General features: G+C 46.1%; 1 protein-coding gene across 2 annotated transcripts in view; it reads left to right on the forward strand.

The window, feature by feature from the left end:
- The first annotated feature begins 6,912 nt into the window (after positions 1-6,912).
- The window catches only part of GPR143 (G protein-coupled receptor 143), a 46,333-nt gene continuing 37,934 nt past the window's right edge, over positions 6,913-15,311 (forward strand). Inside the window, exons 1-2 of one of the 2 annotated variants that reach the window (XM_053311767.1) lie at positions 6,913-7,540; positions 13,370-13,479. In XM_053311767.1, the coding sequence (XP_053167742.1) occupies positions 7,297-7,540; positions 13,370-13,479 (354 nt within the window). In that variant the 5' untranslated portion in view covers positions 6,913-7,296. The remainder of the gene's footprint in view (positions 7,541-13,369; positions 13,480-15,311) is intronic. The other variant, XM_053311766.1, reaches the window with a different exon arrangement.

The raw sequence follows: 15,311 nt of genomic DNA on the forward strand, positions 1-15,311 counted from the left end.
CAGTTCCATTTTCACGAGGTATGAAATACTCTATGAACAGAGATAACTTTTTCTGGCAGCTTTGCTGCAGTAGGGAAAAAATATTTAAAATCACAAGTTTGACCAAATTCCTTGAAATGAAAATAGACAGAGTCCTGCCATTTTATACTATATGTGTGCCCAATTTCAGAACTCTAAGCCTAGCCGTTCTGGAAATGCAAGGGCAGATTTCTTCAAATGGGGGTTGAATGATGGCTGGTGGGGGGGGGGGGCAAGCTTCAGTTCCAGACAGGGGCATATCTAGCATAGGGCAGGCAGGGCATGTGCCCTGGGCGCCACTTGAAGGGGGGGCGCAAATTCTTAAAATTAATTTTTTTAAAAAAAATGGCCACCAAAAACAAAATGGCCACTGAACATGCTCAAATGGCCTCTGTGAGGCCCTAGGATGTGCCAGGCCTCAGAGGCCATTTGAGCATGCGTGGTGGCCATTTTGTTTTCAGTGGCCACTAAAAAAACCCAATTATTTTTAAAAATGGCCACTGCACATGCTCAAATGGTCTCTGCGAGGCCCTAGAGGCCAACAGTGGGAGGGGTAACCTTTGCAGACCCCCCCCCCAGCCTATAGGAAGCGCCCCAAAGGGGCTACAGGTTAAAAAAAATTAATATGTCACTGTACACATATTCAGTTTGGCACTATGTACAGAGAACCAGGACTTATGAATACTGAGCTGAAGCTTTTGAGCTAGGATTGTATTCATTTGCTCTTACTTTGCTTCTTGTGATAAGTGAGTTAAATGTGGTGTCTTAAAAATATGGTTATTAATGGTGAGTTTGTCTTTGAATCAGTGTGAAATTCTTAGTATTAAGGCCCACTGGGAGTTTCTTGCTCTCTTTCTCTCAATTTAACTGTCTTTCTGAAATACTGGAATAAATTCCAAGCAGTGACACAGTTTACTCTGCATTTCCTTTAATTATTTTCAGAGTATCTGGGAAAAGTCAAATTCTCCATTTGTTTTTAAAACTTATATAATAGTGATACTACAATGCATAGTAGAGAATTAGACGGGCACTTCTGTTTAGTTTTCCAAGTACACCTCCACATAGTATTTGGGTATTTCATGAGCTCCAGCATACTGAAATTTGTAGTTTTCCAGCACCTTTTGGTCTGGCTACGTCCACTGCTAAATAGTTTTTGAAATTTTAAAAGATTAATGAGCTTGACTTGTATTTGTCAGCTGATATTATAGTAAAGTTATCTGAAAGATGGGTGCCATATGTTTGGACAGGGGGAGCAATTTCAGTGCTTGCCCTAGGCACTATTTCCCCTAGATACGCCTCTGGTTCCAGAAGTTTTCATGATTTTCTGCCATGAAACTATGCATATAGGCCTTTTTTGAAGTTTTTTTTTTTATTCCAAAAATCATTAAAAATCAGTATTGATCTGCTTCAAAATTAATACACAGAGTCTTTCTAAATTGTCCTACATCTGTGCCAGATTTCAGAACTCTAGGACAAGCCATTCCAGAAATATAAAGCGGGCCCTCCTTTCCCTTTGGGAAAATCATGGGGCCCTCTAGAAGAGTGGGCAAATGGTTCTGGGCCTCCAGCTTTGGGCCTAATGGTGCCCCTGGGGAGAGGACAGGAGACCTATAGTTGCACCACCACTAAAAAACTCCCCACCCAGCCCACAAAATTACAGGTTGTCCTGGTAAGAACTCATCTGCCTACTTCCTTTCACTAAAATCTTAATTGATAATTACCATCTTCACAAGTTAGCCCACTTCAGCCTTAAACATTCACACATCTGCCATCTTGAATTGGGGTGGATGACATAATCACAAATGACATCATTGAGGTGTTTCTACATGCGCTTGCAATGGTTCCAAATTTGGTTCAAAGCAGTTTGATGGTTCACAAGTTAGCCCGCTTGTGCCTCAAACGCAGAGGCATATCTAGGGAAAATAGTGCCTAGGGCAAGTACTGAAATTGTGCCCCCTGTCCAAACATCTGACACCCATCTTTCTGATAACTTTACCATAATATCAGCTCAAAAATACAAGACAAGCTCGTTAATCTTTTAATATTTCAAAAACTATTTAGCAGTGGATATAGCCAGACCAAAAAATGCTGGGAAACTACAAATTTCAATATGCTGGGGCTCATGAAATACTCAAATACTATGTGGAGGTTTACTTGGAAAACTAAACAGAAGTGCCTGTCTAATTCTCTGCTAGGCATTGTAGCATCACTATTACATAAGTTTTAAAAATAAATGGAGAATTTGACTTTTCCCAGATACTCTGAAAATAATTAAAGGATATGCAGAGCAAACTGTGTCACTGCTTGGAATATATAATAGTATTTCAGAAAGACAGTTAAAATGAGAGAAAGAGAGCAAGAAACTCCCAGTGGGCCTTAATACTAAGGATTTCACACTGATTCAAAGACAAACTCACCATTAATAGCCATATTATTAAGACATCACATTTAACTCACTTATCACAAGAAGCAAAGTAAGCGCAAATGAATACAATCCTAGCTCATAAGCTTCAGCTCAGTATTCAGAAGTCCTGATTCTCTGTACATAGTGCCAAACTAAATATGTGTACAGTGACTTATATTATATTATATTTAATTTTTTTAACCTTAGTCCCTTTTGGGGGCTTCCTAAAGGCCAGGGGGGACTGCAAAGGTTTTCTTGAAGGTACTTTTCTTGAAGGAAAGTAGGCTAAAAAGGGGGACACACTGAGTGTTCGTGTGTCGGAGGAGTTGTTGATTTGACAGCCATTCTACATGAGATGCACTCCAAACAGTAGTTTAAATCAGTGCCTGGAGCATTTATAAAGCTGTCATTCAAATGATACCACACCATTAAATAAAGGGATGTGCTGGGAGGATGTTTGACATTGCAAAAGACTTCACAACACATACTTGACATGCCCCCCCTTTCTTAATCAAGTGGGCTAGGGAACTGTACTGAACTGTACTGTACAAACTTTTGAACTGTACAAACTTTTATGCACCTACAGCAACAGTAGAAACAGAGTTAGAAAACACCTTACATCAAGGAAAGTCCCCACTCCATTGACTGGGGGGTCCCCATGTAAGAGGGCACTCTGCTGAAGGTTCCCTTCAACCTGGACCTTGCATTGTTTATTGTGGCACAAATTCTAGTACATAATTGTCAGCTTCATGAGAGGAAGACCGTAAAGGTAAAATGTGCCTTGAAGTCGATTTTGACTCCTGGCACCCGCAGTGCCCTGTGGTTGTCTTTGGTAGAATACAGGAGGGGTTTACCATTGCCACCTCCCACGCAATATGAGATGATGCCTTTCAGCATCTTCCTATATTGCTGCTGCCTGATATAGTACCAGTGGGGATTTGAACCGGCAACCTTCTGCTTCTTAGTCACGCATTTCCTCTCTACAGTAGGCAGTAAAAATATACAGTACTTGTTTTAACTAACACTATTTTGTCTATGCTTGCTTGTGTTTCTCATTACACATAGACGGGGCCAGCCCAAGGTACAGGGGCGCCCCAGGCAAAGCCCACCCAGGTGAACCCACTGCCCCTGGGGCCCACCCAGGCATCATTCTGGCCACAGTGGGCAGGAAGGCAACAAGGAGTGTGCACCTGCCATCCTTGCTGCCGTAGCTATCCACTGCTTTGCAGTGACAGCGAGGAGGGTGGATGAGCAGGCCGGTGTTCCGCATCACCCACCCGCCCTCCTTGAACTGCTTCAAAGCAGCACTGGTGAGGAGGGCAGGCACACACTCTCCGTCGCCTGCCCACTCTACTGCCCTGTGACCAGGAGGATGCCTGGCAGGTAACGGGAGTAGTGAGGGATATCTGGCTGGGCTTTGCCTGGGGTGCCACTGAAACTTGGGCCGGCCCTGATAGCTACCTTTTCCACTAAAGTGAAGTATTTTTAAACTGCACAGAACACATGACTCAGGCCATGCAGAGGCCCATTGCGCATGCGTGGCGGCCTCCCAAATGGCCACTGTGACGGGGAAAGGACTGAAGAACACCCAAACTGGGAGATTTTTGGCACAAGGAAGGCCAGTGGGGGGGGGGCCTCCATAGACACCCCCTCCATGGCTTTGGATAAGCCCCCCGGAGGAAGTAAGATAATATTTTTTTAAATGACTCTTGAACCCTGTGAATGGAACCCAACCCAACCCAGAGAGGTTCAATGGAAACAAAAACGAACTGGCCCAGTCCTGTTCAGGTCAGGTTCAGATGCAAACCGAACCGGGCCAGCCAGTTTTGTGCACCCGTCCCTGTCATCTATGCGGGCACCTGGCCACAGCGGGCAAGAGGGTGGGCAGACGGGCAAGAGGGAGCACGTGCCTGCTCTACTTGCTGCCTCTACCTGCTGCTCTACAGCAGTGAGGGGAGGCTGTGTCCAGAAGGGCACCTGGATGGCCGATCTTGCTGGTTCCCGCGCTTGCTGGCTTTACACTCCAATTGGGTGCTTAGCCAGATTTAATGAGTGGGTAAGGACCTGGGAACTATAAAACTAATATCAGATTATGAATCATAGATAAATGGCATATAAATTATATCCTTAAAAAACCACACCAAAATGAAGTGCATCTTTTTAGCATGAAGCTTCAAATGTAAGTAAGGATTACTACTTTTATCAGTCTGGAGATATGCAAATATCACTAAAAAAAGGTCTGAAATGCAGGTGGAAAGAAATTCTCCACTATGAAAATCTGCTTGGGTGGGGTAAACAAGAAATCCGGGTGTGTGGGGTGCTGGGGAGGAAATATTTGGTCAGGTTTGCTTAGCTTTTAATATTATAGACAAAGGACAAAATTACATGATACAGAGAAAAGTCACAAACTTAACAAGGGAGACCTGTGAGTCTTTTACATACATAGTTGATTCAGATCACATTTGAATGTACATCATCATCACATTATGATGCTCATTCAGGCACCATGGAACAGATTAGTTGCACTTTGATGCAAATGGGGATGAGCATCCCCATCCAGAACAACCAGGCACTGCAATGAGTTAGCTGAACATTCTCATTACTAGACCTAGATTGTGCCATTGACTCCTGGCGCCCAGAGAGCCCTGTGGTTTTCTTTGGTAGAATACAGGAGGGGTTTACCATTGCCATTTTGCATGGAGTATGAGATGATGCCCTTTAGCATCTTCCTATATCGCTGCTGCCTGATAGTGTTTCCCATAGTCTGGGAAACAATATCAGTTCCCATAGTCTGGGAAACATACCAGCAGGGATTTGAACCAGCAACCTCTTGCTCCCTAAGCAAGTTACTTCCCTGCTGCGCCATTGGCACCAGGCTATTAATGGGAGGGGGAGGAGGGACACGAGGAAAGCTGGTCTTGTGCTGGCAAGCATGAATTATCTCCTTTGCTAAGCAGAGTCTGCTCTGGTTTGCATTTGAATGGGAGACTACATGTGAGCACTGGAGACATTTCCCTTAGGGGATGGGGGCATCTGCATGCTTTCATTTTCATACACGGCTTTTAGTTCGTATCTTCTCCAGAATGGAGGTGTGCGTTCATATATCGGCCAAGTTTACCCACCAAGTCCCTGCACGCAATCAGGGAGCACTTGTCCCTGTGAGCTATCGGGGAGCACTTCACACACAATTTGAGTTTTTCAGTGCAGTTTTGGGGGGCAACTTCGAATTCGCTGTAAAGCCTTGCAGTAAACCCACAGTGAATCATGCTGTCTGAGAAAGCTCATGCAGAAGGCTCTAAGTGCCCTCCCTGACATCTCCAAGATAGGGCTGAGAGAGACTCCTGCCTGTAACCTTGGAGAAGCTGCTGCTGATGGGTAGGCAATACTGAGCTAGGTGGAACTCAGTATAAGGCAGCTTTCTATGTCCCTATTTATTTTTTGCAGATGGTTATTAATCTCAAACACTGTAAGCAAAGCATGGGACTGACTGGTCAAGCTCCAAGAGTTTTTAATTAATACATTTGGAAATAAAAAAGTTTACAATACAAAGAAACTAACCAGTGATAAGTTTATATCCACCTATGCTAATAATTTAGTAAGGAATGGAGAATGAGAAGTAAAACAGTGTAAAATCAAAGTATTTATTACTTATGGAAATATTTATATAAGCTGATGTTAATTCACACCTATGTGTCTTTACTGATATGTTTAGCACTTCCTAATTTTATAATTTTACAATCTTGAGAATAAATAGTTCCTAGAAGGACTGTATTTTAAATTAATGTCTAGCCTTTAGTGTGAATATTTCCTATTCTTAAGTTAAATGGTACTGATAATTGGTTTTATCATCAATGGTAAAAGGTAAAGTGTGCCGTAGAGTCGATGTCAACTCCCGGCGACCGCAGAGCCTTGTGGTTGTCTTTGGTAGAATACAGAAGGGGTTTACCATTGCCATCTCCTGCGCAGTATGAGATGATGCCTTTCAGCATCTTCCTATATCGCTGCTAAACCGCCGCTGAACCGGCAAAAATCACGAGACATCATTGCTGTCGCTCAACTAAGTGACCAATTGCAATGATGGCACCTTCAAAACATAACCGATTTGGTGGTTAAAAGGTGATTCCTTCCCCTCCCCTGGTTTGGTAATTTCAATGCTAACATGTGCTGGCTGTTTTTACAGAACAAGCAGGTAGCAGTTATTCCAGAGAAATTCATCTACACGAAAGGATTATCTTGGGTGTGTTGCCTGCCCTCATCCCAACAGCCTTTGTTGATTGAAGGCAACCACTCTGAAGTGACAGCCTCTGGAACGCCATTAGATACACATGGACGTGTGTCAGCCAAACAATCTGTCAGCGTTGGGCTAATCACAACTTAATCTGCCATCATTACAACGCGATTTGTAGAACGGGGCTTAAACTGGGGCCGAAAACAAGTCAACGACCTCCTCGTCGTCATGAAGCTCCCTCCTGTCAGCTTGCACTTCATAGACAGCAGAGCAAAGGAGGATCTCCTGGCTCTTACTGGCTCGCTCGCAAGTTGTGCAAGCCCAAACACTGCTGCTGCAGCACTGCTGCCCACGCCTGGGAGCGGCCAAGGCAGAGAAGGGCCTGGATTCGCAACCCGCCCCGCCACGCGTTGCTGCTCTGCTCTGCGCCTGCGAATGGCAGCTGGTTGCTAGAGGGGATTTACTAGCTAGCACTGGCAGGCCCCGCCGCCGCCGCCGCCACATGATTCGGCCGTCCCGTGACTCTCATCACTGCGAGGAGCTAATGGGAACGGTGAAGGACCAGCTGCGACTCCTTTGTAGAGGCGGGAAGAGCTGCTGCTTCGTGCTGCTGCTGCTGCCGCCACCCTCATGAGAAGGCGTCTCCATGGCGTCTCCCAGGCTCGAGACCTTCTGTTGCCCCAACCGGGACGCGGCCACGCTGCTGGTGCTGACTTTCCAGCCGGAGGTCTTCTGTGGGGTGTGCATTGGCAGCGCCTCCGCCAGCCTGCTGCTCACTGTCCTGCAGCTCCTGCCCAAAAAGGGAGCCGGTCCCCGGAAGATGCCCAAAGCCTCCTCCTCCTCCACCATCCTCCTCCTCATCTCTGCCTGTGACATCCTCGGCTCTCTAGGTAAGGCGGCGGGTCCCTCCTGCACGGCTAGCCTGGCTACCAGCCAGGCAGTGGGACCAAGAGGCGCTGAGGCGGCAACCGCACCTGGCAGTCGGAGGCGGGACGGACTCCGGTGTGTTGCTTGCAAGTGGGCGAGAAAGAGTGCAATGGGGGATACTCCCGCCACCAGGATAGGACTCATTTACACCGGAGTTGCTCAGAAGTGGCCCTACTTAAAGCCATAGGCTTCAGCAGCTCCATAGAGCCAGGGTACTGTAATGGTTGGTGTGCTGGACTAGGACCAGAGAGGCCAGACTCCCAGTACCCACTCAAAAAAGAGGGCCAGCCAGGGACATCCCCTCCTGCACCCGAGGAGACCTGGCAAGCTGGGGGGGTGGTGGGGGTGGTGGCGGCATTTGAGAGGGTGTCTTCCCTCGTTGTACTGAACTCCCCACCAAAACTTATTTCTCTTCACCCAAAGCTGTGTCTTTTCTCTCCCCCTGCAAAAAGCAAAACAAAAACACACACAACAGAGGAGTTACTCCTCATTCTTTTCTCTGCCTCCCCCTGCATGCACCTGTGGAGAACGATGCATGCCGGCCTCCTTGCATGCCCTCCTCCCTGATTTCTTACCCATAGCCACAATATGCTCAGATGTCTTCAGTCTTCCAGTTGCTCCCCACTGGTCTCTCACCCACACAGCTACAGCATGTGCTTGGCTCTCTCTGCCTCCCTACACACAGTCATGACGCTCTGCTCGCTGCCTGTCCGTTTCTCCCTACCTAATCTCCTAACACCTACTATGCACAAAATGCACTATGTACTTGTCTGCCCTCTCTCCACACCTCACCTGGGGGCAGATGGCCTCTCACCATGGGCTAGATGACCTAGCACTCCCTCTGCTTTTCCAAAAGTCAGGGATCAGAGAGAGCAAGAGGGGGACTGATGGTGGCAGGCAGCACAGGGCACCTAGCAGTGCTGCCGCCTTAGGCTGGCTCTGCATTCGCTTATGGGCCTCGCACTCATCTTGACCAGTTGTTATCTTTCAACTGAACCTTCCTTGCAGCATTGTTGTAAGGGTAAAGGGGAATGTACGCTTCTGGAACTCCTTGAAGGAAGAATGAAACAGAAATAATAATATAATCATACTCTCAGCTATTTACTCAGTAAATAGGTCACATAGTTACTGAGCAGTAAGTATATTTGCTAGACATATTTACTGAGGAGTAAGCTATTGAACTCTTTGGGGTTTCCTTCTGAATAAATATGCTTAGGTTTGCACTTGTAAGCTTTAAGATGCAACTTTAAAAAAATAAGCATCTGATGGTTTTTTCATAAGGGGGTCCCATCTTCCCCCTAAGTTCAAAGTTCTAATCCCTCTTTGAATCTAAAATTGGTCTCTTAAAAAGACTGCACTTGCCCCATTTTAAAATTGCTTCCCCTTTCACTTAATCTTCTTATTCTGTACTTTTATTTCTGTTTCCCCCAAAGGATATAATTCAACTTGTCTGGTATGAGTGGAACTTCTAAGTCCTTCAGTTGCTGCTTATTCTAAAAAGACAGTATTGATTTTAGTATTATGCAGGCATATACTGTGTGGGTGTGGAGAGAGAGCGAGACAAAGTTGTGTTTTAATTCTAAACGTAAATGCTATTGAGATCTTTAATGTGTAAATTTGATTTGTGCACTTAGTTATAATGATTCTTTGTTTTAATTGTATTTGTATATCTGTGTCTGGAAAATAAATGTTTTTAAAATGTTATTGAGATAGTTATGTATTTAAATAACAAAACAACAACACATAACCAAGTCTGCCAATATGTATGTACTCATTCATTTTTCTCGCTTTTCAGCTATTTGGCTCCCAAAGCAGCTAACCACTAAAATAACTATGATTGCAATGCAATGAAAGTACAGGTAAAACGTTCAGGGATTCCTTGAATGCTTTATCTGTACTTTCAGCTGTGACCAGCTATGATTCTGAATCTACACTGAAGGGCAAATTGGAGTTTTTCCTCTGCATGTTGTGTGAAATAACATTATAGTAAACCATCCAATCAGTCCCATGAATGAGGGCCAAACTAGATGTAATGAGGGAATTCTGTAACTGAAACTTCCAATGTTTGTTTTTAAAATGTTTCAAAAGCAGTCAAAGGGATTGACTGCTGGTTTGGATTGAGGTTATGAAGTGCTGGGATGGAGATTTAACCATTTCCCCTGACCCTCAAAAGTATTATTAGACATGGAGAATAGGGATGTGCACAGAGCTGGGTGGGGGAAGTTCTGAGGCGGGGTGTGTGTGTCTGACTTTAAGGGCTTGGGAGGGTGAACATCACTCCCTCCACTTTCCCCCACCGTTGCTCCCTTAGCAAAGGTTCCACTGGGGTGGCAGCATACCTTCCAGCCGCCCCGTTTCCTCTTTGGCCATAAATACCAGGAACTACCTGGTGCGCATGTGCATGCTGGGCATGCATACGAGTGAGTGCAATGTGTGTGCGCATGCACCTGGCACACGCATGTGTGCCGAGTACTTCCAGCCAAAGAGGAAATGGGCCGGCAGGGAGGTATGCTGCCACCCCGACAGAGCCTTTGCTAATGGAGCCGGCAGGGGAAAAGCGGAAGGAGGGATAAGTGAATCTTCCCTCACCCTTAAAGTCAGACCCCCTGCCTTGTAACCAGCTGAACAGCCAGTTGTTTGAACTGGTTCGGAGGTGCCTCCGAACAGGTTCGTGCACATCCCTAGTGGAGGGGAAACTTTTGTACCCACAAGTTTCCTTCCGCAACTAACTTCAGATGGGTGATTTGGATAAGGACCATAAATTGGGGGGAAAGGATTAATCCCTCTCCCACTGCACTGTAGCCTTGTTTGAAATACTGTCCCCTTTTTGAAAAAGGTGCTAGGGATTCTAGTCTTGTATATCCAACATCACAATTATGCAAGAAAGTACCTGGCCAGTTTATAAGTATTGTTCAAACTGCGTGGCTATAGCTATAAAGGTAAAGTGTGCCGTCGAGTCGATTTTGACTCCTGGTGCCCACAGAGCCCTGTGGTTTTCTTTGGTAGAATGCAGGAGGGATTTACCATTGCCTCCACCCATGCAGTATGAGATGATGCTTTTCAGCATCTTCCTATATCGCTGCTGCCCAGTATAGTACCAGCAGGGATTTGAACCAGCAACCTTCTGCTTGTTAGTCAAGCATTTCCCCGCTGTGCCACTTAAGGTGGTGGCTATAGCTAGCATCATATAATGCAAAACATTATTTAGCAGGTTAAGTGAATCTGGGGTTCATATGCTCCCTTCTTCCTAACTTGTGCACTCAGATTGTTCATGTACAGGAATCCTATATAATAAAAGGCTAAGTGAGTGGCCGTGGCTTTGGAACGTTGGGGATCTGCGTCCCTGCCTCCCTGGGTTGTTCTGGGCCTGCGCAAAGCGCAGGCCCAGAAGAGCCCAAGGGACACAGGACCTCAGACACCAGTGTCCCACAGCCACGGGCGGCCATTAGCCGGTGTGTGGCGGCGGGGGAAAGTGGCCAAGGCGGCGGCGGAGCCACCGCCTCGGCCATGAGCTGAGGCACGGCAAGAGGAGGCCGAGGCAACCAGAAGCGGCCGCCCTGAAAAAGGCGAGGGCAATGGCGACGGGGGAAGACCAAGACGGGGGACAGGGAAGCTGGGCGAGGTGGCGGCAAAGCCGCCAACGAGGCCCCCGCCCGCTCACAGCCGTCGCCCCCGCCTGCTCACCCGCCCTCCCAGCTGCCCAAAATGAAGCTTGGCGAGGTGGCGGCAAAGCCGCCAACGAGGCCCCCGCCCGCTCACAGCCGCTGCCGCCTGCTCACCCGCCCTCCCAGCTGCCCAAAATCACCTTCCCCGCTCCCCCCCCAAAAAAGATTAAGGGCCAAAATGGCCCATGAGAAGGTTGCCGCCCCCGCCTATCGTCCTCCCAGCTGTCGAAGACCACCTTACCCGCTCCAGCCCGAGGGAAAAGAGCAGAGCTCCTCTCTGTGCTAAGTCACTGCTCAAACTGCCGCTATGGACGCAAAGACGCCTATTGAGTCCATTGCGACAGTGTGGGCAGCAGCTTAACACAGAGAGTAGCTCTGTTCCCGAGTTCCTCTCTTCTCCTTCGGCCTGGAGCGGGTAAGGTGGGCTCCGGCAGCTGGGTGCGCGGGAGGGCGATAGGCGGGGGCGGCCACCTTCTCATGGGCCATTTTGGCCGTTATTCATCCACCCCCCCAAAAAAATTAAAAGCAAAATAAGGAAGAACAAAAACAGAGACAACAACAAAACAAAAAACAAAAAGAGAGAGGGGACAAGGGGGGAAAAAGAGACAGAAAGAGAGAGAGAGAGACAGAAAAGACGGGATAGAAAGCTAGCGCCTGTTATCATAACGGGCTTAAAAATACTAGTATAGCTATAATTGAACAAGAAGGGAAAAGTGTCCCTGCGCCCCTGAGGGAGGAGGGCCCACTGGCTGGATAGCAGCTAATTCATTGATCTCCCCCTTGTGCCTCTCTGAAGAAGGTGTGGGCCCTCCAAGATGGCAGGGGCCCATCTTCGCTTTTTGTCCCATGGCCTACTCCAACGTTGCTGTTCATGTACATTGCAAAATGTAGCTTGTCATTGCATCTTAATTGACAAACTATGATTTGCTCTCCAAACTAGAATTAGAAAACCATTTCAGACTTGAAAGTTGGTTTGGTGCAAAAGTGGCCAAGCATAGTTTGCCAATTTGCTTTGGTGAGCCAAACCACTATGTTTACAGGTTGGCAGCAAAGTGCAACCAAAACTAAGACGTTACCCTGTTTATACTCTGTCTGGATATCATTTTTGTTCTCTCTCCCTCTCAATCCCGAATATAATCAATCATATTTGGAGCAGAATATACAAAACTGTTTCCCATATATTCTAAATATGTTACAAAAATGCAGATGAAGATATCATGTTTATACAGGTGGTGTCCCATTTTAAACCCAGTGAGATTGTCAGTTGTCCCATAATTTAAAACTTAATGTAAATCTGTGATAAGACGTTTAGGCTCTGCCTGGAATGACACTTGTATCTGTTGCTTTTATTTCCACTAAGGTAGGGCTTCCTTACCTGCTGTACTCTAGATGTTACTGAATTACAACTCCCACAATCCCCAGCCACAATTGTAGCTGGGGATTGTGGAAGTTGTAATTCAGCAACATCTAGAGTACTACCAGGTTGGAAACCCCTGTTCTAAGGGTATTTTCACCCATGATACTTAGATTGGCTTTTGCATTTCTTATATCTGTAATGCAGCACGCATTTGATGTGAAAATGTCTCTTTTGTGCCTTCTGATTTCTTACAACACACATGTGCACACAGGAAGAATGAGAGAGCCCAAAGGCAAGTGACAAAGCAGAATGGAATCCAGGCAAGAGCAGGTGATGGGAAATGTTCAACCATAGCAGCCTCAACCTTCAATGCCATATCCATACCGCAGGATTTGGCTGAGCTCTTAATCCTTGAATTCTCAGTTCATGAATGGAACTCAGTTTCATCTCTAGTCTCTCTCACATGATTATGACCACAATTTGGGCCTTCAAGCAAGCATGTGACCCCGTAGCTCTGAGAACTTCATGGCTTACCTTTGACTCCTTTCTAGAGGCATAGCATGAAAGCAGCTTATCACAGAGACGCTATTCTTTCTTTTCGTGAGAACAGTCCTCCCACTTACCCAGAACATTACCATATTTAAAACCAGCATATAAAACTAATGGACATTTTCATTGCTTTTTCATATAATATCTTCAAGAGCATGAAACATGAAAACAGAACGGCCCAAGGTCACCGTATACTAACACAAATTATTTTTCCCTCATAGGTATAATCTTCAGATCAACTGTCTGGCTAGGGTTCCCAGGCTTTGTAACAAACATATCTATGGTGAATGGGACTGATGTGTGGCCTGCTGCCTTCTGTGTAGGAAGTGCGGTAGGTATAAAGTGTAGCCATGTTCCAAATAAAAGCACAGCTTCTGTGTTTGACTGACTTATCACATTGGTATCCTGCCTTTCATCCAAGAATCTCAGGAGGAGTTTGGACCTATTCTACTTTATACTTGCCACAATGGCCTGCAGTTGTTAGGCTGAGAGCAGCGGTGTGGGCTTTAAGGCCAACAGATGCAATTTATTTTGTCCAGGTCTGCAACACTGAATAATCTATTTCATCACCACAAAAGTACTGTTACATCCAGTGAGGGAGGGCTATTTACCAGTTCTGCTAAAGTCACTTTAACTAGTGCAGTTTGTCAATGATGGGAAATCTGACGTTACATAATTTGGTCCAATTGAACGCCAAAGCTGAAAGAGTTAGAATGACGATCTGTCAGTCTTCCAGCTTAGCTGCAAAAACTTCTCATCTGATGTTCTCAAGCACCTCTCCAAATAAAGTCTCAGTTCGCTTCAAAATGGCTGTGTAGTATTCACTTGCTGCAAATCTATTTTTGTTTCCCCCCCATACAGCTTAATGGTGTTGGGGATAAAGCTTAGCAGGATGATGGTCAGAGCTATGGTTGTAAACCACAGTTAATTGTGCTAAAAAATTTGATAGTAGGACATGAATGAAAAACAAATAGAACTAAGCTCACAAAGAAATGTGGAAGAAACTGACAGTTTGGACTGTAGCAAGGAGCTTCATATAGACAAGCAGCAAAGAGCCACAATCAGGAGCTTTTGACTGATGTTTTATATCTTCTATATAGTGTTATATTTTTCTATTTTTGTTGATCCGTTAAAAATATTTTCTGGCTCTAGGCCTGCTGTGTTGCTCTAACTGCTTTCTGAGTTGCCAGTTGTTCATTACACTCTTGTACATAATGTTAATGCTGATCAGCATGTTTAAAACTAAGAAAACTAGTCTCCAATGCAGCACAGTAAATATAACTTTTTATAATCAGAATATATATTCAAGCAATAAATTTACCATGCAAAACTGACATACAAAACACATTTGATTTTAGTATGTCAGAACATAATGAGGCTGTACACACGAGCAGTGTTTAGAGCCTGGGAGAGTTATGTGGGGAGAGTGGGATTAGCTTGCTCTCCCCACAGACAAGCAGTCGTGCAGCCCTGGGAGGCCAGATTGGCCACCCACATGACTACCAGCTCTGACACGGAGCCGGTGGGGGCTGTGGGGTTCGGGGGCTGCATGGCCCCTGAAAGTCCCAGGATGCCCCATGCAAGCACATGGGGCATTCTGGGGGGACCCCCAATACTGGGAGGCTGCTTGTAGCCTCCCGGTCATGTGTCGCCGTGCGCCACGATGGCATACGAGCAGGAAAACAAGGTTAACGGAGTGCCCCTCATTTAAGGGGAGGGTGTATTAGGCAGGCTAGCCACCTTGGGAGCACCGGGCTCACCTGCAAGCCTGGTGGTTCCAACGATCACTGGAAAGCAGGCTAAGCTCCCTTAGCCCACTTTCCAGTGATCGTGGGAATAGCCTCATTGTATGAATTGAGCTTAGTGGCCCAATCCTGTCCAATGCCAGGGCACACCTGGGGCAGATTTGTCTGTGCAGACAGATACCACTCAACAACATGGAGCAACTAAGTATGGTTAGACCCATTTTTTTCATAATGATTCCTAGGCGGCAAGTTGGAGCTGATCAAAATGCTTGTATGTGTCAATATATGTTACAGGGGAAGGGAAATCAGAAATCTTATAGCTGTTTCCACTTCCAGCTGTCCTCTCAGCTCTTTGGCCTTGAGGAACAGTGCCAACTACCCATAGAGTCTCACTTTTCTTCTTTGTAATGCCAGGTCG

This window comes from Hemicordylus capensis, chromosome 3 (genome assembly GCF_027244095.1).
Source record: "Hemicordylus capensis ecotype Gifberg chromosome 3, rHemCap1.1.pri, whole genome shotgun sequence".
In the NCBI taxonomy this organism is placed as follows: Eukaryota; Metazoa; Chordata; class Lepidosauria; order Squamata; family Cordylidae; genus Hemicordylus; species Hemicordylus capensis.